The following is a 25,993-nucleotide window of genomic DNA, read 5'->3' on the forward strand; positions in this document are numbered from 1 at the left end:
ACCGTCATGCATCATACATTTTTCGTATGGGTGGCCCCAGCGGGAAACAGGAGTATAACTCACCTTGTTAGAACTGAATAGCAGCTTTGGAAGCACAGGAAAACCAGGTTGTCTCTGTGTCTCTCCCTACCAGTCTCTTCCTCTTATCCCTCTGATTGACCCACACCCCCCCTACCACATCCCCCACCCGCCCCTCACCCTATGCCCTATCTAGGCCGGGAGCCAGGGTGCTGAGAGGACGACGTGTAGGAAGCAGGCAAGCCCAGAGTCCTCCACATGCTGACCCCACCTCCTGAGCTACTGGCCTGGGTTGGAGGGGGCAGATGAGGGGGGTAGTGCACTGTGAAGCTACGAGAGGAAGGTGAAGAAGAGGGGGAGATAGAAGCAGAGGAGGAGGAGACCGAGAGAGAGAGAGAGGAGGACTGTACTCTCTGTTGCTGGAGAGAAGAGGGGAAGGCCTCAGAGCGAGACAAGGGACTGGGGTCAGAGGACAAGACTGAGGAGGAGGAGACGTTGAGATATGGTGGTGGAGGGGGCAGGGAGAGCGTGGGGGGTGGAGGGGTGTGCAGCACTGTTTGGGTGCGGCTGTGCTGGGAATGGGAGAGGGGGAGGGAGGAGGATACAGAGGCCAGGAAGGAGGAGCCTGACTGGGGGGCAGGATGTTGGTGCTGCTGGGAGGAGGAGAGACTGAGCAGAGAGCTGAGGCCTCCTGAGGCTGGCAGCGCAGCCCCAAACTGATGGGAGGACACTGAGGGCACCACGTGGTGAAACATGCCTGTGGATTAAACAGCGAGAGACGGAGAGATGGGGGAGGACACAGAGAGAGAGACACTCAGCCAGGATTTGTATAGCGCCAAGCGAGTCTTACAGACAGGCACACAGAAAGCAGACAGAGACATGTCACTATAAAAGGGTCGACTGAATCAGCTGTTACAGACCAAAGGCCGTTCCTCTGAAATTACCTAAATGTTTTGTGCAAATAGTGAAACGTCTCTGAATTACACACACATGACCAGCAGCATTAACACCAACACCCAAAGAAAATGCAGATCAAGTTCCTTTAATTAATTACTAATCACTGTAATTTGTAAATACTTCAGAGTATTACAGTATAGCTAACCAACACAGACAATTGTAGGCTATATCACAGTATACAGATTGAAGGGCATTACCCATGCCCGTGGCCAAGTATATCAGTCTTAAGATCTGCTCTCTTCAAAATGTTAGGCATTTTCCAAGGGTGTCCAACTCAGCATCTGTTCAGCCAGTCCATGGCAAAGCAAAGCAGCAAGGGCGTTCAGACAGGCAGCAGGACAGGGCCCCCACTTACCTGTGTCCATCAGTAGGCCTCTCCGATTGACTTCCTCTGTACCACTGTCTAACACACCCAATCTGAGGACTCTGATCTCAGTCTACCCCAAACCATACCCAATAGTGCTGCTGAATGGAAGGAGACTGGTTAGAGTGGGTGTGTCAGTGGGCCTCACCTGCCAGCCCAGCGCTGGAGAAGCTCCCCAGGGAAGAGTGTCCATTGACCAGGCGCGGGGCCCCGCTCACAGAGGTTCCGGACGTCTGGGTTCCGAACAGGGACTGGAGGACAGAGGCGCCCCCAAGGGGGAACTGGGCCCCCAGGTAATGTCCCACAGAGGCCCCTGAGGCTGAAGATACAGGGCTGCCCCCTACCTTGCCGCTCAGGATACCCCCGCTGACGGCTGCAGAGATGAAGAGATTCTGGCTGTTGCCCATGCTGCTGGATGTCTTCAGCTCCCACTCACCCCGGGGCTTCTGTTTGGGCATGGCCTGCCTCTCAGAGCTGCTTCCTCCCTGGGCCTCTGCCCCCGGCCGGCCCCCAGACTCCTGGCTAAGGAAGGGGTTAAGGGGGATGTCCTGAAACCCTGAGGGCTCGCCCCCGGCCCCCTCGCACCCCCTCCTCTGCTGCTGCGGTTTGTGATCAGAGTCTGAGTCCGTACCCGTGCCCAGGCCCCGCGGCTCTCTCCCTGTGCCAAAGGGGGAGCCCCCCTGCCTCACCTCGGACAGGGGCTGCTTGAGGTCGGAGATGGGGGAGAAGGTGGATTTCCACTTGCTGTTGGATGAGGAGGAAGATGAAGAGGAGACCTCACTTCCTGTGCTGTTACTGCTGCTGCCTCCTGACTTCCTTCCTGTTAACCCAATAGAGAATTGTATTTTATTTTAAAAAGAGCACAAGAAAAAGCACAGTAGATAGCTGACAGTGATATCATGTTAATTATGCAGGCTTCAGCAGTCACATTTTGGGACGTTCCTTACCGCGCTCCCTGTCCCCTGGTCTGCCTGGTCCATCTCTGCTCTCCAAGGAAATAGTGGCAATCTTCCTTTCAATTCTAAAACAAGACAAATTCAAGAAAATTCAACTTCAAAACGTACTGTTCTGTAGAAATGAGTGCGCAACCACATGTTATTTGTTTTGCTTCACCGTTTACTATACCTTGAGCTGGAGCTGTCTGCGGGGTAGCCAGAGTCGTCATCAGAGCTGGGTGCGGAGGAGTAGCATCCTGAGCCATTCATCTCCAGAGGGCGTTCTCGCTTCAATACAGGGGGCTGGTCCATGTCTGGACCACAGGGGCTGCATCCAGACTGCTCCGGGGAAGAGATGGCAGCGATCTCCAGAGGCTGGTTAATGTTGTTCACCTGACACGACAAACACAGAAAACAGGCTTAGCCCTTTTCCCCCCCCACCTTTATTTAACCAGGTGGGCTAGTTGAGAACAAGTTCTCATTTAACTGCGACCTGGACAAGATAAAGCAACGCAGTGTGACACAGACAACAACACAGAGTTACACAGAGTAAACAATAAACAAGCCAATAACAAACAAGTCAATGACACAGTAGAAAAAAAAAGAAAGTCTATATACAGTGTGTGCAAAAGGCATGAGGAGGTAGGCAATAAATAGGCCATAGGAGTGAATCATTACAATTTAGCAGATTAACACTGGAGTGATAAATGAGCCCTAGCCCAGGGTTTCCCAAACTCGGTCCTCGGGACACAAGTGTGGCACGTTTAGGTTTTTGCCCTAACACTACACAGCTGATTCAAATAACCAACTAATCATCAATCTTTGATCATTTGAATCAGCTGTGTGTTAAGGCAAAAAAAACTAAATGTGCCCCCATTCAAGTCCCAAGGACCAAGTTCGGGAAACCCTGCCCTAACCCTAAAGCTACAATATGTAACTTTTTGTTCGACCTGACAAAATTCACAAAGAAATAGATCTCTCATTCTCAGTAGATCTGTTCTATGTGCACTACCTCTATGCTTCCCTTTTTAAGTTTTGTTTTTGCATCTTACTTTCGGTTTTGTACACCAGCTTCAAAAAGCTGAAAAAAACATTTTTGGTTATGGAAAAGATACTTCACAGTGGTTTGGATGGTACAATTATTGTCTACTCTAGACTTCCTTGTTTTGTCACAAACTGAAATTAGGCGAACTTAGAATTTTAGAAATCAAGAATTGGTGGAGAGATTTGTACATTGTGCATCTTTAGCCTACAGTTAAAATATGTATTCAGTAGGGCCTAGATATTAAGGAATCAAACAACTCTTGTAGCAAGTACTGCTCTGCAACCAACTTGGCCATTGAAGCCGTGTACCACGTTTTAAAGAACAGGGAAGCAACCTGGATGTAGCTTGACTCACCATGGAGTTGATGTTGAGTGGGGATCCTGATGGGTGATTGGTGGAGCTGAGCCCAGGAAAGGACTTCCTCTTTGGGGAGCCACTGGCAGGTTGAGCCCCCGTTGAGCTTCGCTTCCTCCTCCCACGCTTGCGTTCCTCCTGAGACCCATGGCCGTGAGAGTTTGTGTGTTGGGAGCCCGGCGAGTGGTGGTGGTTGTTGTGGTTACTGTGGCTACCTAGGTGATGCTGGCTCTGTCTGGCCGAGCCGAGGCGGAGGCGAGAAGCGGCGCCCCCAGAGGAGGAGGAAGACGATGAAGAGGAAGAAGAGAAGAACATGCGGCGTCTGGACTCGCTGTCCTGGGGCTCAGAGTCAGACTCGCCCTGGCGCTCGGCCCTGTCCTCAGGGAGGATTCTGGGGGTGCCGTCGGCATACTGGAGGACCCCTCCGGTGCTGAGGGGGGGGCTGTGGCCTTGTGTTGGTCCCATTGGAGGGGCACCATGAGGGGGAGGGGAGGGGGCAGCCCCGTCCTGTTCCTCAGAGTGAGAGCCTCCGTTCATCAGCCCTAAGCTAGAGGAGTACCCTGAAGAAGGACAGAGTGGGTTGGACACTGGTCAGTCATGATATGTCTCAACACATGCAGGATTCAATGGATGATATAGAGTGTATTTGGGACTGCTTACCATTGGTCTGGCCTGTCTGGGACACAGGACTCGGTGTGCTCCTCTACAAAAACAAACACGGAGCGCTTGAATCAACACAGTGGTTTATTACAGCAAACAGGACGTTACTACCCAGGCGGAAAGCTACCTGTAGCCCTGCCATTCTCTAAGCCAGTGGTTCCCAAAGTCATTCGGCCTTTCAACTTACTTTGGAAAGTTGTAATCGTAGAATGCACAAGGTGCAACTTCGAAATTGGATAGTGAATCAACAGTTCCCCTCGTGTCATGTCAGTCATTGCAGACCTTCGTGAGCTACAGTATTTATAACTTGTCAGAAATATCCAGATCAACTGTCCAGAGTGAAAAAGTTTGGGAACCACTGCTCTAAGCCAGAGTTCTAGGAGTCATATGTACCCACCAGTCTCTCTGCTCGGCTGGGCAGCACCACACTGGCCAGGGGGATGCTAACGGGGAGTTTGCTGGGGTGCACTGTGCTGAGGGGGATACTGATGGGCAGGCTGGTGATGGCTTCACCCGGACCCCCTGCTGGACTCTTCTCCTTACCCCCCTGGACATCACACACACACACACACACACACACACAGAGTACATACTGTGTGTGAGTCAACAGGGTAGGCTGTGTGTCAGTGTGTGGACAGAGAGGACAGACAGTTACCCTCTCAGCACTCCTGAGTATGTTGTTCTGCTGACTGTCTGATGAGTTGGGAGACAGGCAGCTCAGTTTAGCGCCTAGTGGAGAGGTGATGGCGCCCATATCCCCCCTGCAGGAGTAGAAAAACAGTCAGGAATACTGTCCTCAACAAACATGGAACACATCTCCATGTTTTCAGGACAATCTACTATGTCAGTCTGTTGATAACTAACCTGAGACTAGAGTCCTGCATCGGGTCGGATACCCACGGTTCCTCGCGGTTGATCCGAAAAAAAGAAAAAAAAATCTGCTGGCGGGTGGAATGAAAACATTCTTTCAACCAGCGGGTCGGCTCGCGGGTCAGAACAATTATATTGCGTTTAACGTTTTAAATCAAGATAATACTTTTTTGGAGCTTGTTCTGTTAAATTGTGTCTGGTGAATACAATTAGGCTATGTGAGTGGTGAGGCAGACACAGCCTAGGCTACCAGCCATGCAGCGAGAGAGTGGAGCAGGAACTGTCCATTTGTTGTGTGGTGCTGAAACGTTCCTAATTTGTCCACGTGCAGAGAGCTTATGTTCCCTTCTGCCACACAACGAGACATTGGCAAGTTTATTTTCCCAGACTCCTAGCTCACGGGAAAATGGTTAACGTAACAGGAGAAATAAAAAGAAAGGTTATGATGAATACACCATCGTGGAAACAGGTGCTGCACGAGTGAAATCCTCGGTTTTGGAAGGCTTTTGGAGTCATTGTGGACAAGGAGGACAACAACCCAGTAGATGGATGCACAGCCTGCAAAAGTGCAAGCAGGTGTTTGTTAACAATAATTCAGTTAATTGTCAGTTAATTATTACATAAATTCAGGCTTTCGTGCATTTAGACCACACGCAGGACATTTTACACCTGTGCGGCTGGTAATAGTTTGAGTTGCCAATAGCCTACTAAATAAATGTAGCCTATTTGATTCTGGGAAATATTCATTTAAGTTTCAATTCAACTACTTGATTATGGAAACAATACTCAATGTAAAGGTATTGTTTTGTTGTGTTGCTATAGACTTACATTAGATAAGGAATAAGGAGGTTACTTAGAAAGCTCTTTTTCAAAGCGATTTGAGTTGTCAATGTGCCGCATCGCATTGTGCATAGTTTCCTTTTATAAACATTTTTAATAGACATAAATAGACACAAATTAATTCATGCAGGGAATGGGAATTGTCTACAACTCTGTTAGGTGTCGATGTTATTTTGGCGGGTCACGGATCGCTTCTCGGAACAATTCTACGCGGATGGGTCAGGTTGCGGAGAAAAATCTGTCCTGATGTCGGATATCGGGTGAGGCTCCGAATTGATGTGGCCAGCGCGGGGCGGGTGCGGCTCCAAAAAACGGACCCGTGCAGGACTCTACCTGAGACCAGTGAAGCCCAAGCCTCTGAAGTGTGCAGTACTAGAGTCCTGGTTCAGGTGTCTGCGCAGGGCGATCTTGGCTGGGGAGAAGCGGGTGTAGTCAGGGAGGGGGTGACCCAGCTGCCTGTGCCGGGCGTCCGGGGTGGGAGGCACAATCTCGTGGTCAGGCGAGATGGGCAGGTAGCGGGAGAGGAGCTCTCCCTTGGTGGCCCTCCTGTCAAAGCAGGGCGAGGTGGTGTTGTTGATGGACAGTTCGGGGCTGAGGCCGGCCACGACCAGGCTCAGTTTGGGGGTGTCGTGGTCCAGGGTAGGGCGAGGGAGGCCCTTACGGTAAGGGGAATCCTCACAGGGACTGTAGGACTTGAGCTGGAGCAGCTCCTGTTGTCTCTGACTCTTCTCCAGCTCCACGATGCTGATCTGAGAACCAACACCAGGGGGAGCCGTTACACAAGGTAAGGAATAGGAACATCACTTTGCTAACAAAAACTATGCTTCACAACTACAGTAGATGACCGATTCCTCCACTATTTCTAAGTTTGTCGGTAGAGATAGGTGGAACAGAGAGGAAGGGGCACAGAGGTGTGTACCTGTAGCTCGAGACAGTGCCGCTGTTTTTCGGAGATCTGTCTGCGTAGGGCCTGCTTCTCCTTCAGCAGGCTCTCAAGACACAGAGAGCTCCAGTCCAGCTTCAGCTCTTCACACCGAGACTTCAACTGAAACAGACCGTTATAGTTAGTGAGTTACAAGTCTCTGGCTATATGTCTGACAGAATGCCCAACACGCAGATCAACCCCAATGTGAAAAGGGCCAGAGAGATGACACCCAGGAGTACTGTCTCACCAGGAGCAGGCTGTGGTCCCTCAGCTCGATCATGTCTCTCTCCAGCTGCTTGGTCTGCTCCTTCAGCTGATGGTTGTGGGCTGAGATCTCCTTCTGGGCCTGCAGCAGGTCCTCCACAGTTAGGGCCTTCACTCCCAGCTGAGGGGGAACACAAAGACAGGGTAAGATGTTTGGCGATCGAGTACTCTCCCAACATTGGCTTCTCATTACCAGCTGGTTTCATTTGACATTCACCACGTTATCTGCCTACCTCATCCAGTTTGGTGTGAAAGAGGCCTTTGATCTTCTCTTTGTGGGTCTGACACACAGTCTGCAGCTGCTCCGCCTGCCCAGAGAGCTCTCTGTGTTTTAGCTGCAGAGGTGGAGGAAGAGGGAAGGAAGAACAAAAGAGAAAAGGGAAAGGTTTAGAGGTTGAGACTAAAGCAGAGGCAACATTCCTAGGGGGTTAGTCTCCTTCAACATGACTGATAAAGGGAGGGTTGAGAGTTGAAGTATGAGCCTGAGGGAGTGAATCTGAATGCAGTAATTTAATTTATGATATCATCTATTACTCTTTAACGAGGTGGCGATACTGTTGTCACATGGATTATTCGCATTGGATTGAGTGATTTGGACATTCTATTTACCTTCTCCTGCTCCAGGACTTGCTGCAGGTGATTGTGGTACTGAGGTGTCTTCATGTAGGTCATGAACTGGAGGTACTGGACTTTAATGTTGTCTGTGGGGGGAGAGACAGAGAGGACTGGCCTTCAGCTCTGCTGGCTGTGACTAATAGACAGGTCTGTGTGATAAGGAAGGGTGGGGTCAGGGTAGCGAGGCTCACCTAGAAGCTGTTGTAGGCCAGGAGGAGTGGGGCCCAGCAGCAGTTGCCCAGACGCATAGTGCTGAACTTTGGGAGGTAGCTGGTAGAGGGGACTTTGAGGTGACCTGTATGCATCTGTAGAAACAACAAGGAAAGTCAACTAAACAAACCTGGACCAAAATGAAGAGTTTAAGGCTAAATAAACAGAAATGCACAAGGGTATATGGACTCTGCCCTGGGTAGGAGTGTGTGTGTGTGTGTGTGTGTGTGTGAGAGTGAGCAGGTGGCTCACCCTGAGGGGGTGCTGCAGAGATGGTTTTGGCGTGCAGCAGCTCCAGGGCACTCTGGCTTTTCTTGCTCTTGCGTTCAGCTGCAGTCACGGCAGCCTTCTTGGGACGCCCGCGCTTCCGAGCGCTCAGCTTGCGGCCTTTGCTGAGGAGTTTGGCGCGACGGGGTTTGGGTGACGCCTTCACGACTGCCAATAGCCTCGGTTGCTCATCCTCCCCGCAGGAATCCTGAGACAGGGAGAGGCCAGCGTGAAAACAAACCAAAGAGTGGTGATCTCATCAGGAGAAGAACTGAGCATAGAGACGTGAAAGACGATAAAGGGACTTACCTTGTGCTCCTTTGCCTTGGTTGGGGTGGTGTTTTTACTGTCTTTACTATTCTTTTCTTGTCGACGCCTAGCTGCTTCTTGCTCCTCCTAAAAACACACAGGAACATCTTAGTGTTGTTTTACCATGTGAATAGTTCAGGAGGGCATATAAACTGGGTGCAACTGCAAAGACAAACCGGAAGTGACTAAGATTGTCATTACACATATTCTGTGGGCAACATAAAATAATACAGTGACCAAAGGAACAAAAAGAAGCTTACCCTGAGTTTAGGATTTTTGAGACTATGAAAATAGTTTTCAAGCTGAAAAAGAAAAGAAAGTATCAAGTACTGCACATGGACACAGAGGCGAAGACAGCAGAGGTCACACTCTCCCCTCTCTCTCTTTAGTGCAGTCACCTTGTGTGACACTATCCATAAGCCCTCCAACACGTGCATGTGAGTGGGGGGGGATACAGAAACAATGCAGCGATGACCTCACCGTTTCCACTGCCTCAAGTGAATGGATACATTCAAAACAGCCAGTTGTTTCACTGAGAACCGTCTCATTGCTCGAATGAGCAAGTGAAACAACTGGCTAAGTTTTTAAGCAGACTGTTACGGGCCGGTATAGACAAGTATCAGAACATATTCAAAACAGAGAGCATATTCTAGGTTATATTGGCAAAATATGCCCTCCCACAACAGACAGGCAGAAAATGTTAGATTTTCTGCTTGCAGTTAGGCTAACTGTTTGCAAAAAATGTACTAAGTCTTGTTTTCAGTGTTTCTAAACAAGTCGAAAACACTCATGGTACAACATGTAGTAGGAATGCTGGTTGCTCCATCACCTGTCGCTGTACCACATCTCCTCTGTCCACTGCAGGGCTATACCAGCAGTTGCAGTTGTTTCCTGCAGGGATATGGCCGACTAAACATGTTCTGAGTACTGCTACCGTACGCATTGTCAGAAAATATCACGTGGGTTTGTTATTTACCATGGTATTTGATACACATACAGAATAAGGACAGATGAACTGATGGAGACCTTTGAAGCGTGGGCCATTCGTTCAGTTCAAGGTTACCCTTCTTTAAATGGAGCAACTGCCATTGCAACATTGTGTGTGGGACAGAGAAGACGTTTTGTGAGTATAAAAGAGGAGAGCAGGACTCACTATGGTGCGGTCTATTGTATGAAGGTAGTAGGAAACTGGCTTCCCTGTCCAGGACACTGAACCCCTCAACGGAGACAGCTCAACGACTCTCATTATTGTGCCAATGTCTTTAGGGAGAAACAAAGGAAATCAACAAAATGTTTTAGTTCATTGAAATACACACTAGGATATGTTGTCCAAGGGCCACCCACCAAAAAAAGATCTCAGAAAAGGTGTTGTGTCCCAGGTAGGAAGCGGAAATGCAAAATGTCAACATCATTTGGTAACAGTTTATTTGGACAGTCCATCTGTAGATTCTCTACATCTTCAGACTATCAGGAGCCTCTCCCGAGTTCCCAACAACTGGATGGTTTGGTTCTCATGGGAAATGGAGCGAGACATTAACAAAGCCACACTCCATCTTAACTCCTCCATATTTACTGAATTGGTTGAACGGTGCAGAAGAGAACCTCCCCAGACAGTCTTTTCTTCTTATCGTCAAGACCAGTATGAAATGCAGCATGCAACAATTTCAACGATTGACTGAGTTACAGTTCATATAAGGAAATCAGTCAATTGAAATTAATTCGTTAGGCCTTAATCAATGGATTTCACATGACTGGGAATACAGTTGGTCACAGATACCTCTACCTAAAAGGTAGCGGCGTGGATCAGAAAACCAGTCAGTATCTGGTGTGACCACCATTTGACTCATGCAGCCCGACAGAGTTGACCAGGCTGTTGATTGTGGCTTGTGGAATGTTGTCCAACTCCTATTCAATGGCTATGAGAAGTTGCTCGATATGGGCGGGAACTGGAACACGCTGTCGTACACGTCGATCTAGAACATCCCAAACATGCTCAATGGGTGACATGTCTGGTCAGTACAGGCCATGAAAGAAGTGGGACATTTAGTACGGATCCTTGCGACATGGGGCCATGCATTATTATGCTGAAACATGAGGTGATGACGGCGGATGTTTGGCATGACAATGGGCATCAGGATCTTGTCACGGTATCTCGGTGCATTCAAATTTCCATCGATAAAACACATTTTTGTCCGTTGTCCGTAGCTTATTCCTGCCCATACCATAACCCCACTGCCACCATTGGGCACTTTGCTCACAACGTTGACATTAGTAAACTGCTCACCCACACGACACCATACACACCGTCTGCCATCTGCTCTTCACAATGAAACAGGGATTCATCGTGAAGAGCACACTTCTCCAGCGGCCATCGAAGGTGAGCATTTGCCAACTGAAGTCGTTTACCTCGCCTAACTGCAGTCAGGTCAAGACCCTGTTGAGGTTGACGAGCACGCAGATGAGCTTCCCTGAGACAGATTCTGACAATTTGTGCAGAAATTCAAAAACTGGGTTTTGCAAACCCAGTTTCATCCGCTGTCAGGGTGGCTGGTCTCAGACGATTCCGCAGGTGAACAAGTCAGATGTGGAGGTCCTGGGCTGGAGTGGTTACATATGGTCTGAGGTTGAGGCCGGCTGGACGTACTGCCAAACTCTCTAAAACAATGTTGTTTAATTAACATTAAATTATCTGGCAACAGCTGTGGTGGCCAGTCCTGCAGTCAGTACGCCAATTGCACACTCCCTCAAACCTTTAGATCTGTGGGTTGTGTGACAAAACTGCACATTTTAGAGTGGTCTTTTATTGTCCCCAGCACAAGGTGCACCTGTGTAATAATCATCCGGTTTAATCAGCCTCACCTGTCAGGTAGGTTGATTATCTTGGCAAATGGCAAATGCTCAATAACAGGGATGTTACCAGATAAATAAGCTTTTTGTGCATATGGAACACTTCTGGGATCTTTTATTTCAGCTCATGAAACATGGGACCAACACTTTACATGTTGCGTTTATGTTTTTGTTCAGTAAAGTTTATAGCGTTTATTTTATGACTGCTACATTAGGATAGACTATCAGGAACATTTCAACTAACTATGTACTAACCCTAATCCTAACAAGCAGTTGCTTATCAACAGATAGTTTGTTATTGGTATGACCGTCTGTAGAGCATCTACAGAAGGACTATCCGGACTATCCAAATAATGTGTGACCCATCATTTTGTGTTCTCCAACTTATAAAAGTTACACATTAATTAAATATTATACATTTTAAAAAGTAGCATTTTGGGTAAACCTTAACATGATGTTGTCATGTTATATCTTGGATACAATTGTTACGTACACTTCTGTTCTCCATGCTTGCAGAAAGAAAACACATGCACCGGACAAATTCCCAAATAATACAAGATAAGAAGTTGAAACATACTAAATTGATGTATGTGGTAAACCCTTCAAATGAGTGGATTCGGCTATTTCAGCCACACTTGATGCTCAGACATATAAAAATCGAGCTCACAGCCATACAATCTCCATAGACAAACATTGGCATTAGAATGGCCTTACTGAAGAGCTCAGTGGCTTTCAACGTGGCGCCGTCATAGGATGCCACCTTTACAAGTCGGTTCCTCAAATTTCTGCCCTGCTAGAGCTGTCCAGGTCAACTTTAAGTGCGGTTATTGTGAAGTGGAAACGTCTAGGAGCAACAATGACTCAGCCACAAAGTGGTAGGCCACACAAGCTTACAGAACGGGACAGCAGTGTTGAAGCTCGTTAACATCGTCTGTCCTCGGTTGCAACACTCACTACCGAGTTCCAAACTGCCACTGGAAGCAACTTCAGCACATTAACTGTTCGTTGGGAGCTTCATGAAATAGGTTTCCATGGCCGAGTAGCCGCACACAAGCCTAAGATCACTATGCACAATGCCAAGCGAGTGGTGTAAAGAAGAGTGGAGGCTGCTATAGCAGCAAAAGGTGGACCAACTCCATATTAATGCCATAATTGTGGAATGAGATGTTCGACGAGCAGGTGTCCACATACACTGCGTGACCAAAGGTACTTCCTCATTTCGGGGTTCATCTCGATCAGTGAAGGCAACGTCTTATTTGAGCTGGCGAAACGACAAACACCGGTGTGCAACAAATGTAACCAAGGTTTAACATAGCAAAGTCGGAACGTTGCAAGGGAAATGACCCAAGATGCGCTATAATTGATGCTAAATACTTCAACTATGATTAAAAAGAAAAAAATGTATGTGCAACTTTTAGTTTTGAATCAGACAGACAGATGTTAATAACATTATCTACATAATTCTGTTGACATTTCTGCAGTTCCATTTCCAGGGTCTGCCCAGAAAATAACTTGTTCCATGATGAAGACTTACCACTCAAGTTTCGACTGTTGATTCTAAAATTTAGAGGTGCAAAAGGTTTTGATGATACAATTTTCGCACCTAAGAGAGAGAAACAAAGATGAACTTTTCATGAAGGCACTTCACAAAAGGTTGTTTGAAATTGACAGATTTAAAAGAAAACAACACAAACACTGATCAATAATGAGTCCCAGATCAAACCATTGATCTGTGTGTGTCTGCTATACATTATCAATGGTAGCATAGATCATCCTCTCATATCTGTCTTTTAAAAGACGGGGTCATGTGGAGGTCACACAGCTGAGGTGTCAGAGGTGAAGTGTGTGGAGTTGACACAGCTGCCATTAAGCTACAGCATGTATGATTCAGCTGAATCAATAACATATTGAAATGATCCCAGGTTCTTCATTCGCTGTAACAACAATACGGTAGGGTGTCCTTGACACTGGGTAACAAAAGGGCCATTTTCTACCTACCTTCCTTCATGTTAGCAAAGCGCTCCTTCAGCTGGTGATCCACTTCTGGACCAAAGGCAAAGTTGTTCACAAAAATAACACTGCTAGACAAACGGGGAACAGGAGGAAGGGAGGAAGAGGAAGAAAAAGATTTAGAGTTGAAGCTGTGCTGATGTTTCTCTTCATGTTCAGATGTGTGTAAATACACAGTGGAATCATCCAGTGTACATAGAGGTAATGCACCTTGTGTTGGCTATCCTGTCCTTCCATACTTCAGACAGGAAATCCCCCCTCTCCAGCTTTAAAATGAAATAAAGAGGAACATGAGTTGCACATACCCAGGGACAATTTGTGAGTGACACACGTCTGTCATGACAACAGAATACCACATACCGTGTAGTCCCCGTGCTTCTTCCCATACCACTTCATCCACCTCTTAAATTCTTTATCCATAGACTGAAAGGCAAACCGCAAACACTAGTCATTCTAAAAATCTGTTCCTTCTCCGTTGACTGACAATCATCAAGATAACCAAGACTCTTAAGCTAGATGTGGGAACTTACCTCAGCATAAGTGGCTGGAATGTCTGCCTTCTCCACACCAAAGTAGTGTTTACAGTTCGTTGCTGCGGCAACCTGCAGCACCACTTGTCCCACCCCTGCAATTACAGATAATTGCGAGTCAAAAATAGCACCAACCCGCTCATTTAGACACATCCCACATCAACACACAGAGACACACATTAAGACTGGTTCTCTCATTCAGAAGTAAACATCGACGTTGTAAAACAAACACAGACCACTGCCGAGGTCTACGAAGGTGTCCTCCTCCATCATCTCCATCTCGTTGATGATCTGGGCCACCAGGTCGAAGGAGGTCTCGCCGTACACCTCGGGGGAGAAGGGCTCATAGTTGTTGAGCTTCTCGGGGTCCGTGACCGAGTGGTTGTACACCTGCTGCAGGATGTGTCTGAGCAGCCCATTGGACGGCCGCTTGTTCAACTTCAGGGGCGGAGTTGTGCCTTTCCACTGTGACACACATACGGGACAAGAGGTTTAGAATGAGTATATTACATAGCTAGGATATAAACATATTGCTGGGCTCAAGTGAGCTAGGTTTAACCCACGGTGACAATATGTCTACAAGAAAGACGTCTGTTTGAATTAATGTGTGGACAAATAAGCTTTCGACACAAGTCATCTGGAGATATTCCAACTTACCAGCTGGTGGATGCTGTCAATGGCTCTATTGTATTTGTCACAAAGTCTCTGCATACTCTCGAAGCTGTAACAACACACATAGAAATAAAGAAATAACATCAACATCGTATGACTAGAAACCAACAGCCCATGACTTTGTTTGTGCTGACTCCTACGTGACTCCGTCTCATCTCTTTTGGGCTGCCGCCACGGGAAACAAAAGTATTCCTAAATTAGCATCGCTGCCATTAATATCTTTATTACCTTCTGGGAATAATTATCCTTCAAATGTGAAGTGGAGGGGAGGTCCATTTGGTTCATACTCTGGATGTCTAAGTGTTATGTCACTATGGTGTTAGACTGTGCTTCAGAACAGCATCATAATCCTCGTTCCTCATCGTCTGACCCTCGGCTCACCTCTTGGTGTCGTAGTCGATGAGGACATAGTTCTCCATGGCCAGCTTAAGGTCTGGGATCTCCTCACACACCCACCTGGGAACAATGGTCAACACATGGTGAGTTCACTTTGATCCAATCTAACTCAGCCAAGAAGTGCAGTCACTCACTGCACCATGCTTTTGAGATTTAGGAGAAAGGTACTAGTTACTTACCGAATGGTCTCAATGATTTCATGAGCAGCATCGTGGTGTTTGTCCTGGAGACAGAAAGTGAACACAGGAGAAGAGAGATTGAGTACTCTCAGTACAATTTCTTTATGCAATAAGCATTTCTTGACAGGCAATAAAAAGACTGCCTTACTGCAGTATATAACAGACTGGCAGTAACCAAAAACTAAATACAGATATCCCAAAAATGTACACAAATATGCTAACAGCTACCAACACGAGTTCAGACAGCCGGGTCAGATAAGGCCAGCAGCACTCAATTACTTAATAATCCACACACAGCGCAAACCATAGTCGTTAGTGTGACGCACTTAGTATGACTGCCAGCATAACAATTCAGGAGACACCACTGAGTGTATCACTGTTATCAAGCTGACATTCTCTAACTGGATGTGGTTTGGGAGACTGTGAGCATGTGAAGCACTATCACTTAGGATAGCTGGGTTTTGTCAGAGCACTGCTGCAGCATGGGAGGAACTGCAGGATTTCAGTCACACTGGCTGCTGGCAGCCTGAGCTGACCCAGTGACCCACTTTCTGTGTCCTGCTCCGGCACAGGGCCTGGGAGGGACGGAGGGTGGGACTGAGGGAAGAAGGTAGAGAGCAACCTCCAGCCAGCCAGGCCCAGCTGCTTTCAGCTGGATTGGTATTGGCACAGTAGCAGCCTCCAGTTATTAGGCTCAGCGCTTTCCGCTCAACAGCGCCACAACTCCCGCCATGGCACCGCTGCCAATAACATCAGGCCTGAGATTATAGCACCACAGAGGGTATGAAATAAAATCTCCCGCCACAAGGAAGGCAAAGCGTTTCCCAAGAGGAGCAAACGCTGCTATGAATAGCCTAGTAATGCAACCATCGCAGAATACATGCAGCCAAAACAAGGGTTAACGCGCTAGTTCCAGACTGACAGCAGTGTGTGCGGAGGCGGCGAGAGGGGGGTGTTCCTGCCGCTCACACAGACGGCACGCAGCAACACCCACTGTGGTGCTAAAAATAAACTCTGGCTAAGAGAAAGAGAGCGTGTGGCACGTGAGATAGGAGCGCTCAGCCAATCCCACACTCTCTCTTCTCCTCTGCTCCTCCTGACCCCCTGCTGTGGGCACACGACGGAACTGATGCAACCATCCTCTCCCTCCCTCCCTCTCACGCTCTCTTCACCTCACCATGACACACAGCCGGCCGGGCATAACGCCTGCTTCACTACGCATTACTAACGGCCAATAATCAAATAACTAACCGTGTGCAACAGTGATATCATTACCACAGAGAAAGCTAACTGACTCCGTCAAAACCCTTTTCTTCAAAGCGCTGCCTGTCCTAGAACATGGTGACAGGCTTCTAAAGCTTTGGACTATGGTCCAGTGACTTATTGTCCTTATCAGTATCCATTTTCACCCGCATGTTGTTCAGTAGGTGAGGGAGGCAGGTGGAACTTATACATGCCTGTCTGCTTTATCCTATTCACTGATAACACAGGTCACATGGTTTGTCTAAGGAGTGATTCGCTTGTTACAAAGTTGAACATCAAACACACTTGAGAGGAACACATGAACACCATTAGCTAGGCTATCAAAACACAAACTAGGCAAGATGACATTGATTCAAGTAGTGCCTTATTTAAAGGCATTCTGGCTTTAGTTAAAGCACCAAGAAAAAAAATGAACAAAGGCCTCTGCAGCAGAAGAGGTGTACTTCATATGGAAGCAGTTACGGATGATTTAAATCTGCAGATGGTGACTGGGTGTGTGAGAGAAAGAGTATTCAAGCATGTGGTGGTAACAGCGTCAATGTGGTGAGACACGCAGGCAGCATATATCACAACTCTGTTGTTGTTCACTGCACAACACAAGAGCACAGTGTGCGTTGTTTATCTGTGGGTGAATGGGGCGATTTGGGTTGCACTTCGGGAGTCAGAAGTACTGGAATATGTGTGATGTATCTTTTGTGGTGGAGAGCAGTGGGCGGCATTATTAACACAACTTAATCTGAATAGTGACATATTGCACAGTAACATACTCATGGAAATGAAGTAGTCTGCTCAAGCGTCATTACAGTCCTCTTCCATAGATCAAACTGTGCAAAAATAGCCACAATGAAACATCAAGGGCATGTGATTTGGAGACTCAAGTAGATTCAAGTGTGTTGTAATCCTACTCTTAATGAACGCCCCTTCATGTCCTTAAAGTGCATATTGAGGAATTGTCTAGGTCCTTATTGAAAACAGTGCTGAGACTCCACACATACAGATAATGAGCACTGGCTGCCACGTTACTCAGTACAGGACATGCCTATGATATTTAAGTCTATATTTATGATATCAAGACACCAACTTCAACAGAATAACTGAGGCACCAGCAGCTCTAAACAGTTTGCAAAATGCCCTTTCCTGAGAAAAGGCCAGTCATGCAACAGTGCTCTTATCAGTCTCTGGCGTAATGGAGTGATGTCAGCCGAGTCCAACTGTGGAGGATTGCGTCAGCAGCAGCATTGCCTAGTTCCTGTACTCTGACGTAAAGGAGCATTACCCGGTGTGACACTACAGGCCCCAAACTGACAACACTCCACCGTGCTGTTCTGAGAAATTCTGCTTCAGGTTATTCTTTTTTTTTTAGCACAGTCTTACCACAATTTACTATAAAATGAGAAATACACCTGAAAAACCAGAGAAACCACCAGAGAAACCACAACCATTTAATCTGCTTCCATTTCTGTTCTCGCTTGTACAATCTGCTAAACTTTAGCATTCAGCTAAAGGATATGTTCAAGGCATGCTGCACATGCAAGGTCTAAACACACTCAAATCTGCCAGCAAATGTGTTGTTGGAGTTGTACTAGGGCCCAAACTAGGATAAATATTTTCAACATATGTTATATCTAGTAAGTCAGACATAGGTTAAAATATTACAGCAGCATGTTGTGCAATTTTTTAAAAGTATATTGATGCAAAATCTAAAGAAGCTTGGTAATGGTCCAAGGGCTGGGTGATATGGCCAAAATACCACATCACGGTACAAAAAACATATTGGACGGTTTGATGGTATTTGACAGTATTTTATGTTTTGATTAATAAAAGTTCTACATTTACTTTATGAGTAGTGAGTGACCCTAGGGTCTTAACACATACATTCTAAGTGATTTCAAATGGGTCTTTCTCCATTCTGATGGTTTTATACTGTTCAATTCAACTTCAACCAAAATTTATTTTCAGCATTGTCATACATTTCTGCATTTTAGACACTCATTTGAGATCATTTCTACATTGCTAACTAGGGCTGCACAATATGGGCAAACAATATAGGCCTTATTTTTAAGCAAATATTTACTTGCGAATTAGATCAAAAAACTTGGGTGAACAGTTGGAATCATGGAAATAGAATGTTTATTCCAATTCTGTAGTTGGAATATAAATAGTGGGCATTTTGAATACAGTGTTGTTTTACATGAAAATGAAAGAAAATGCCAGGGAGGAGTTTTTGTGACAGGGTAGGAACCAAAGTGTTGATAAGTGTTAACTTGGGGACCCTATCATTTTTGGCTACATTTAACGTTCTCTCTTAGATTCTTCATGTAGCTAACATTCATGCTTAATGTATTCCTCTTTGATTAAAAAGATACTGTTGCACAAACAAAATACTGATTTAGGTTTACACCATCACTGGTATTATCAGACTGTATAGCTAATTATGTTTGCTCGAATTACATTTGACTCAAGTAGCGAAATAAACTATAAAAACAGAAGTTACATCACATTTAACAAACCAAACATTCAAATAGCATTATAGAAGGTAAAGTAAAAACCCAAACCGGTCCGTGTATCCATACCGGTATATCGAAAAATACGGTATACCGTCCAACCCTACATGGTGTTAACATCATAAAGAACACTCAGCATTGATTCATTGTTTTTAATCAACTGTTTTTAAATCTACCCAGGATCACCAGTCTGCAAAAGCTTTAAAAAACCCATGGACTGCAGTAGTAAAATGATCCACATTCAACCTACCCTACAGGTTTATTCAGTGGCATTTGCATCCAACAACCCAAACGTAGCCTAGTCCTCCATATATTCTTCAAGCTATATAGGCTATTTCTGGATCCCAAAAGAGTTGTAATTAGTATTCAGTCGAACACACACTTGCTGCTGGCTGTTAGTAGTTGCCTCTGCACTAAAACATGTTTGAGTAGACTAAACTCTGTTAGCAATATTGTATTGGATGTTCACGTTTATGTTCGTGACTAGGTTTCAAGTTCAACTCTTTCAGCTAATTCCCTGAATTTGCTGCACTGGTTTCAAAATTGGGATGGATATTTGTGATCAAACAATTTGAGATACAAGTGAGAGTGACATGGGATAGTATATCCCTAATTTTCATTGTTTTCTTGTGACCCAGTGAAAATGCTAAATATAACCATAGTGGGTGCAGACTTTTGCCATCCACAACTTGCCTTTTGAAACACAAATATAAGGAACTACAGTTATGGGGAATTGTGTAGCATTCCTTCTATGCAGTTGCAAATTATAGCTTCTGATGTGCTCATTCTTCCTATTGGCACAGAAGGTGCTTAGTCTCATGAGTACAGGGGTGTAATAATTAATCCAAACAAGTTGCAAAACGGTTCAAGCCCAGTCGCCAGCTATCCCCCAGATTCCCAAAGAGTGTGCAACAATCTTTCTATGCAATAACAGGAACAGTAGACGTCATTAAAAGGCAGTGACCACCATGCAGAGCCATTTGCATTTGGATTCCAGCTAGCTGACTAAATTCAACTCCAACGTGAAGGAAGTTTCTAATAATCTTTGTGAAATTCAGCGCCGACTACATCTATTCGCCCAAGGTCAATATTTTAAATAAATGATATTATGAAATGCATACCCTGTACCTAAGTTTGTCCTCTGTAGTTGCGTGCCTTTGTTGGCTGGAATTCATACTTTTTAATAAAGCGTTAATCAAATACAGCCACTAAATGTTTCCTTGTTGAGATTAATTTGGCACATGTACATTCATGCTGAGTTGCCCCCTTACAGCAACAGCAATGATGAAACAATAGGTGGTTGTATTTGATTAACATTTTATTAAAAAGTATGATTTCAGAAAATAAAGAAAGGCATGTAAATACAGAGGACCAACATAAGTAAAAGGAAATACTTTTGACCTTGTCGTCAGAGCTGAATTCCACAAAGCCTGGTCTCTGATCAACTCTGTTGGTGGTTCATCAGAAACTTCCTTCACCATTGTGTTGACTTTAGTCAGCTATAGTCCAGCTAGCTACTACAGTGGCTGTAATTTTTATGCACAATATTTTGCTAAACATATCCTCCCCCTTTTTTTATAGCTAACATTACTGAAAGTTTTGGCAAAATGAAATGCATACATGAGTTGAATTCCACATATTGCAAATGAGAGGGGGGATTCCAGTAGTTTAAAAAGTACCCAATTGTCATACTTGAGTAAAAGTAAAGATACCTTAATAGAAAATTACTCAAGTAAAAGGGCGTCACCCAGTAAAATACTACTTGAGTAAAAGTCTAAAAGTATTTCATTTTAAATATACTTAAGTATCAAAAGTAAAAGTATAAACCATTGTAAAAATATAAACCATTTCACCACTTCATTAAGTCAGGATTCCTATTTGACTCAGCCATGCCTCCTTGCCCGTCCAACATTTCCTCATCTCCCACCCCTTCTAATGAGACTATCCCCAATGCTTCTCCCTCCTTTTCCCCTGCCCCACAACAAAGTTTCTCCCTGCAGGCAGTCACTGAGTCCAAGGTGCTAAAGGAGCTCCTGAAACTTAACCCCCAAAAAACATCTTGGTCAGATGGTTTAGACCATTTCTTCTTTAAGGTTGCTGCCCCTATCATCGACAAGCCTATATCTAACCTTTTTAACCTGTCTCTCCTCTCTGGGGAGGTTCCCATTGCTTGGAAGGCAGCCAATGTTCATCATTTATTTAAAGAGGGAGATGAGGCTGATCCTAACTGTTATAGGCCTAATCCTATTTTACCCTGTTTATCAAAAGTGTTGGAAAAACTTGCCAATAGTCAACTGACTGGACTTCTTGATGTCTATAGTATTCTCTCTGGTATGCAATCTGGTTTCCACTCAGGGTATAGATGTGTCACTGCAACCTAAAAGGTCCTAAATTATGTCACCATTGCCGTTGACACTAAGCAATGTTGTGCTGCTATTTTTATTGACTTGGCCAAAGCTTTTGATACAGTAGTAGTCCATTCCATTCTTGTGGGCTGGCTAAGGAGTATTGGTGTCTCTGAGGGATCTGGTTTGCCAACTACCTCTCTCAAAGAGTGCAGTGTATAACGTCAGAAAATCTGCTCTCAGCCACTGCCAGTCACCAAGGGGGTACCAAGGCTCAATCCTAGGCCCCATGCTCTTCTCAATTTTCATCAACAACATAGCTCAGGCAGATGATAGTCCCTCCTAGGATGTTGTGTTAAACGCTCTACAACAAAGCTTTCTTAGTGTCCAACTAATTTTCTTTACCCTTAACCTTGTTCTGAACACCTCCAAAACAAAGGTCATGTGGTTTGGTAGGAAGAATGCCCCTCTCCCCACAGGTGTGATTACTGTGATTTATGTAGTTATGTTGACTCTTGTCGTGATGTGCGTTTTGTCCTATATTTATATATTTTTTAAATATAAAAAATTATCCCAGCCCCCGTCCCTGCAGGAGGCCTTTTGCCAGGCTGTCATTGTAAATAAGAATATGTTCTTAACTGACTTGCCTAGTTAAATAAAGATGAAATTAAAACTATTCCTTATATTAGAGAAACCAGGCAGCAAGATTTTTTAATATATATTTTTTTACATTTATGGATAGTTAGGGGCACACTCCAACACTCAGACATAATTTACAAATGAAGCATGTGTTGAGTGAGTCCACCAAATCAGAAGCAGTAGGGATGAGCAGGGTTGTTTTCTTGATAAGTGTGTGAATTGGACCCTTTTCCTGTCCTGTTCAGCATTTAAGTACTCCTCAAGTACTTTTGGGTGTCAGGGAAAATGTATAGAATAAAAAGTACATTATTTTCTTTAGGAATGTAATGCTAGTGGAGTCAAATTAAAAGTTGTCAAAAATATAAATAGTAAAGTACTAGTAAAGTAAAGTACTTAAGTACTTTAACATTACACCACTTGGGGTCTCGCTAAAAACATCCCACAGAGTCTGACCCACACGTAAAAAAGATTACTTGCTAGCTAACATAAATACATGGTAAGTAGTTAGCAAAGAAACTTACTGGTAACCAAACCATTTTTATGCATGTGCTAGTAAGTAGGTCAGGTGCTAAAGTTTGCAAGCTAGCTAATGTTTGTTAAATGTTTAACATTACATGCTGACCACACCGCTAGTGTTGCGTGCGTGAACATTGCAAAATAAATATACACATACATGTTATTCAATCATTGCACCCACACTGCTCGCGAGCATCTGCGTCGCCAGCCACTAAAATAGAACTTGGTTCTATTTGTGACACTGCAAGTCCCGCCTCTCCCATCACCTCATTGGTTTTTAGGAGCATATACCCACGTGCCATCTACTCATTGATTTTTAGGACCATATACCTACATTGGTGATTGAAACAGGAATTGAGGTACACACTCCAGTCAGTAGTGGTAATGCACCTTAAAGTTATTTGCAAACTGCCATATAAAGTCCAAAGAAGAAGCAGCAGTAGCTGCTTGAAGGAGGAGAGATTACTAGAAACGAACTTGGTTTACCCTTTTATCTGTGGGTTAATTGTCAGGGAAGAGGACTTGTCCATTTCTGGTAAAATAACCATGTTTATCTCAGGACAAATTCGCTAGCAATAGCAAGCTAGCTAAATTGGCAAATATTTCATGCTTTTCGACCTGTCCCCAAATTAATATAGTTGGTTCAGAGTTCGTTTTGATATTTCAACCTGCGTGACTTGATCGCGTCTGTGGGTAGACCAAATCAACATCCGCGCGTTGTACGGGGTCTGGTCAGCATGTTAGACAGAATTATAACGCGAGTCAAATAAAACTGTTAAAGCTAACTTAATGACCAATCGTGGAATGTCAGCTAGACTTATGAAAACGAGGAACCGATGTAGTTAGCTAAGTGTGCAATGTTTCTCGTGTGATTTGTGAAATCCTATCTAATGATTTGTGTACACTACTACAGTAACGTTAATTAGCCTTTTGGTTTTAGGTTCAGTTTGTAGCCACATTAGGTGCCTATCCCACTTAGTGGATGGATAACGTTATACCGTCATGCAATATCTACTTTCACTCCAAGTGCCCATTTGTCGCTTCTGGATAGCCCCGAAAATGTATTATCTACACTGTATGCTAACTCAGTGGTGGTACACTGGTGGGCCGTCTGTCTGACCTGCATGTCTTGCCGTGGCTTCGTAAGTAACCTTAGCTAGCAAGCGGATCATTAGCTAGTAGCTACCGTTAGCGAATTATCGTTAGCTAGCAACATTATAGATTAATAAATCCAGTGCTGACTAGGTTGCCCAAGTTATACATTAACTGGCAAATTGTTTGGTCTGATGAAATACTTACGTATACTGGTAACGGCCACGGATAGCCAGCAGCTTCTGCTCCAACCGGCGACTTCAGCTTGAGTTCTAGCTTTTCTCCCATTCTACACTTTCTCCTGCGTTTGCTACGGTGGTAGGCTGGCTATATGCTTGCTAGTTTAGTGAGCTAGCTACTACAATGTGATCATGTTGTCAGAAAAATTCTTAACACAATATAAAAAATGGCGATTATTGTAATGGAGTGAAGTAGTGCACGACCCTTGTAGTCCGACGTTCAAATATTTCCGTCTGGTTTTAATAAATTTATTTCAAAAATAAATGTTCATGCCGAGCGGCTACTACACCTCGTCCTCGGCAGTACAGCCGCCATCTTGCTCCGCTCGGCGTGAAAAAAAAGGCAAAGCGGCCTCTACCAAAGTGACAAAATCGTCAGGGAGGGGGGACTCAGAGCAGGGGAAGTATACGGTTACCGGGAGTGTACAACCGGATTGTTACATTTCGAACAGTGGCCATGACGAAAACAAGTCATTAACTTCTGTAAAACTGGGATTTCCCGGGAGCAATAACGGCCAACTGGCGGGAAATACAATTTTACTTGATTACTCACTGTGACAGTGAATTTCGAAAGTAATATTTTTGTTGTTATGGAGCAGAGGGGCAGACCTCGAAGTAGTTTGTGTTCCTTATTTCAGGTTCAGAGGTGGTGATGGATCTTGTACAAGAGACACACTCAATTGGGTGCTATCCCACTTCTTACACCAGTGTTTCAAATTCAGGGTGAGTGGTGGTGGGGAAGGCTCAACCATGGTCCCTGTCAAAGATTACTGTATCTGTGCTGTCACTGCAAATTATGCTAAGAGGTCCAAACCTCTTGATGTTGCTTGACTTTAGGCATTGTAAGGTTCTACACAAATGCCTATAGGCATCCCTCTGCTGCCACCAGTGTAGCCCCCCCCCACACACGTTGTTGTTGGGGAAAACAGCTAACTTATTACATTTCTACACATTTTGCCCAAGAGAAATGTGCAGTTTTATAGCTGTGAATCTTGACTTCTTTTCAATTTAAGCTGTGCCATTTACCACCATTGCCATTTTATTTGATCTTTTATTTTAAAAGTCAAAGCTGAGACCAAAGTCTCTTTTCAATATGAGCCCTGTATAGCACCACAATACGTCAAAATACAATAAACACATTGAACTACACATTCGCATACAATACACAAAAAGCAAAACAATCTTCTGTAAAAAGGTCCCTTAACAACTGTCTGAAATGTCCTAGAGGCACCGATTCCTCCAATTTTAAAGTGCATTGTAGATCATTCTATACACAAAGCTCAAGGAAACCAAAGGCTGATCTACCTAACTTGTAATTTTAAATCTTAACAGTGACGTTAAGTCAGGTTTGTTGAGCAGGGCTTTGTAAACAGAAAGAGCGCAGGTATTCGTTCGATTATAGAACCATCCGATTGTCTCAGTGCAGATGTAATCCATCTATTTTACGAGAACTTGAATACAACAATCATTTATACTGAACAAAAGTATAAACGCAACATGTTTCATGAGCTGAAATAAAAGATCCCAGAAATGTTCCATACGGACAAATAGATTATTTCTCAATTTTGTACAAAAATGTGTTTACATCCCAGTTAGTGAGCATTTCTCCTTTGCCAAGAGAATCCATCCACTTGACAGGTGTGACATATGAAGAAGCTGATTAAACAGCATGATCATTACACAGATGCACCTTGTGCTGGGGACAATCAAATAAATCAAATGTAGTTATAAAGCCCTTTTTACATCAACCAATGGCAAAGTGCTATACAGAAACACAGTCTAAAACCCCAAACAGCAAGCAATGCAGATATAGAAGCACAGTGGCTAGGAAAAACTCTCAAGAAAGGAAGGAACCTCGGAAGAAACCTAGAGAGGAACCAGGCTCTGAGGGGTGGCCAGTCCTCTACTGGCTGCATCGAGTGGAGATTATAATAGTACATGGCCATTACGGCCAGATTGTTCTTCGTGATGACCAGCAGGGTCAAATAATAATCACAGTGGTTGTAGAGGATGCAACAGGTCAGTACTTCAAGTAAATGTCAGTTGGCTTTTCATAGCCAAGCATTCAGAGGTCGAGACCGCAGGTGCAGTAGAGACCGCGTCAAAAACAGCAGTTCCGAGACAAGGT

The 25,993-nt window shown here is 44.9% G+C and overlaps 1 protein-coding gene across 5 annotated transcripts in view; it reads right to left on the minus strand.

Moving 5' to 3' along the window:
• The window catches only part of LOC112250978 (histone-lysine N-methyltransferase, H3 lysine-79 specific), a 28,652-nt gene extending 4,387 nt beyond the window's left edge, over positions 1-24,265 (minus strand). Inside the window, exons 1-28 of one of the 5 annotated variants that reach the window (XM_024421556.2) lie at positions 23,834-24,262; positions 15,268-15,311; positions 15,074-15,148; positions 14,678-14,741; positions 14,257-14,485; positions 14,021-14,115; positions 13,851-13,913; positions 13,701-13,756; positions 13,479-13,561; positions 13,015-13,083; positions 9,787-9,893; positions 8,894-8,935; positions 8,634-8,720; positions 8,310-8,532; positions 8,039-8,152; positions 7,842-7,933; positions 7,466-7,567; positions 7,216-7,353; positions 6,963-7,088; positions 6,377-6,792; positions 4,989-5,094; positions 4,731-4,880; positions 4,334-4,376; positions 3,674-4,233; positions 2,465-2,667; positions 2,287-2,360; positions 1,488-2,159; positions 64-775 (exon numbers count right to left, since the gene is read on the minus strand). In XM_024421556.2, the coding sequence (XP_024277324.1) occupies positions 207-775; positions 1,488-2,159; positions 2,287-2,360; positions 2,465-2,667; positions 3,674-4,233; positions 4,334-4,376; positions 4,731-4,880; positions 4,989-5,094; positions 6,377-6,792; positions 6,963-7,088; positions 7,216-7,353; positions 7,466-7,567; positions 7,842-7,933; positions 8,039-8,152; positions 8,310-8,532; positions 8,634-8,720; positions 8,894-8,935; positions 9,787-9,893; positions 13,015-13,083; positions 13,479-13,561; positions 13,701-13,756; positions 13,851-13,913; positions 14,021-14,115; positions 14,257-14,485; positions 14,678-14,741; positions 15,074-15,148; positions 15,268-15,311; positions 23,834-23,914 (4,683 nt within the window). In that variant the 5' untranslated portion in view covers positions 23,915-24,262 and the 3' untranslated portion in view covers positions 64-206. The other 4 variants (XM_024421554.2, XM_024421555.2, XM_024421558.2 and 1 more) reach the window with 4 other exon arrangements.
• Between the last annotated feature and the right edge of the window lie 1,728 nt (positions 24,266-25,993).

The sequence above is a fragment of the Oncorhynchus tshawytscha genome, linkage group LG05, assembly GCF_018296145.1.
Source record: "Oncorhynchus tshawytscha isolate Ot180627B linkage group LG05, Otsh_v2.0, whole genome shotgun sequence".
Classification (NCBI taxonomy): Eukaryota; Metazoa; Chordata; class Actinopteri; order Salmoniformes; family Salmonidae; genus Oncorhynchus; species Oncorhynchus tshawytscha.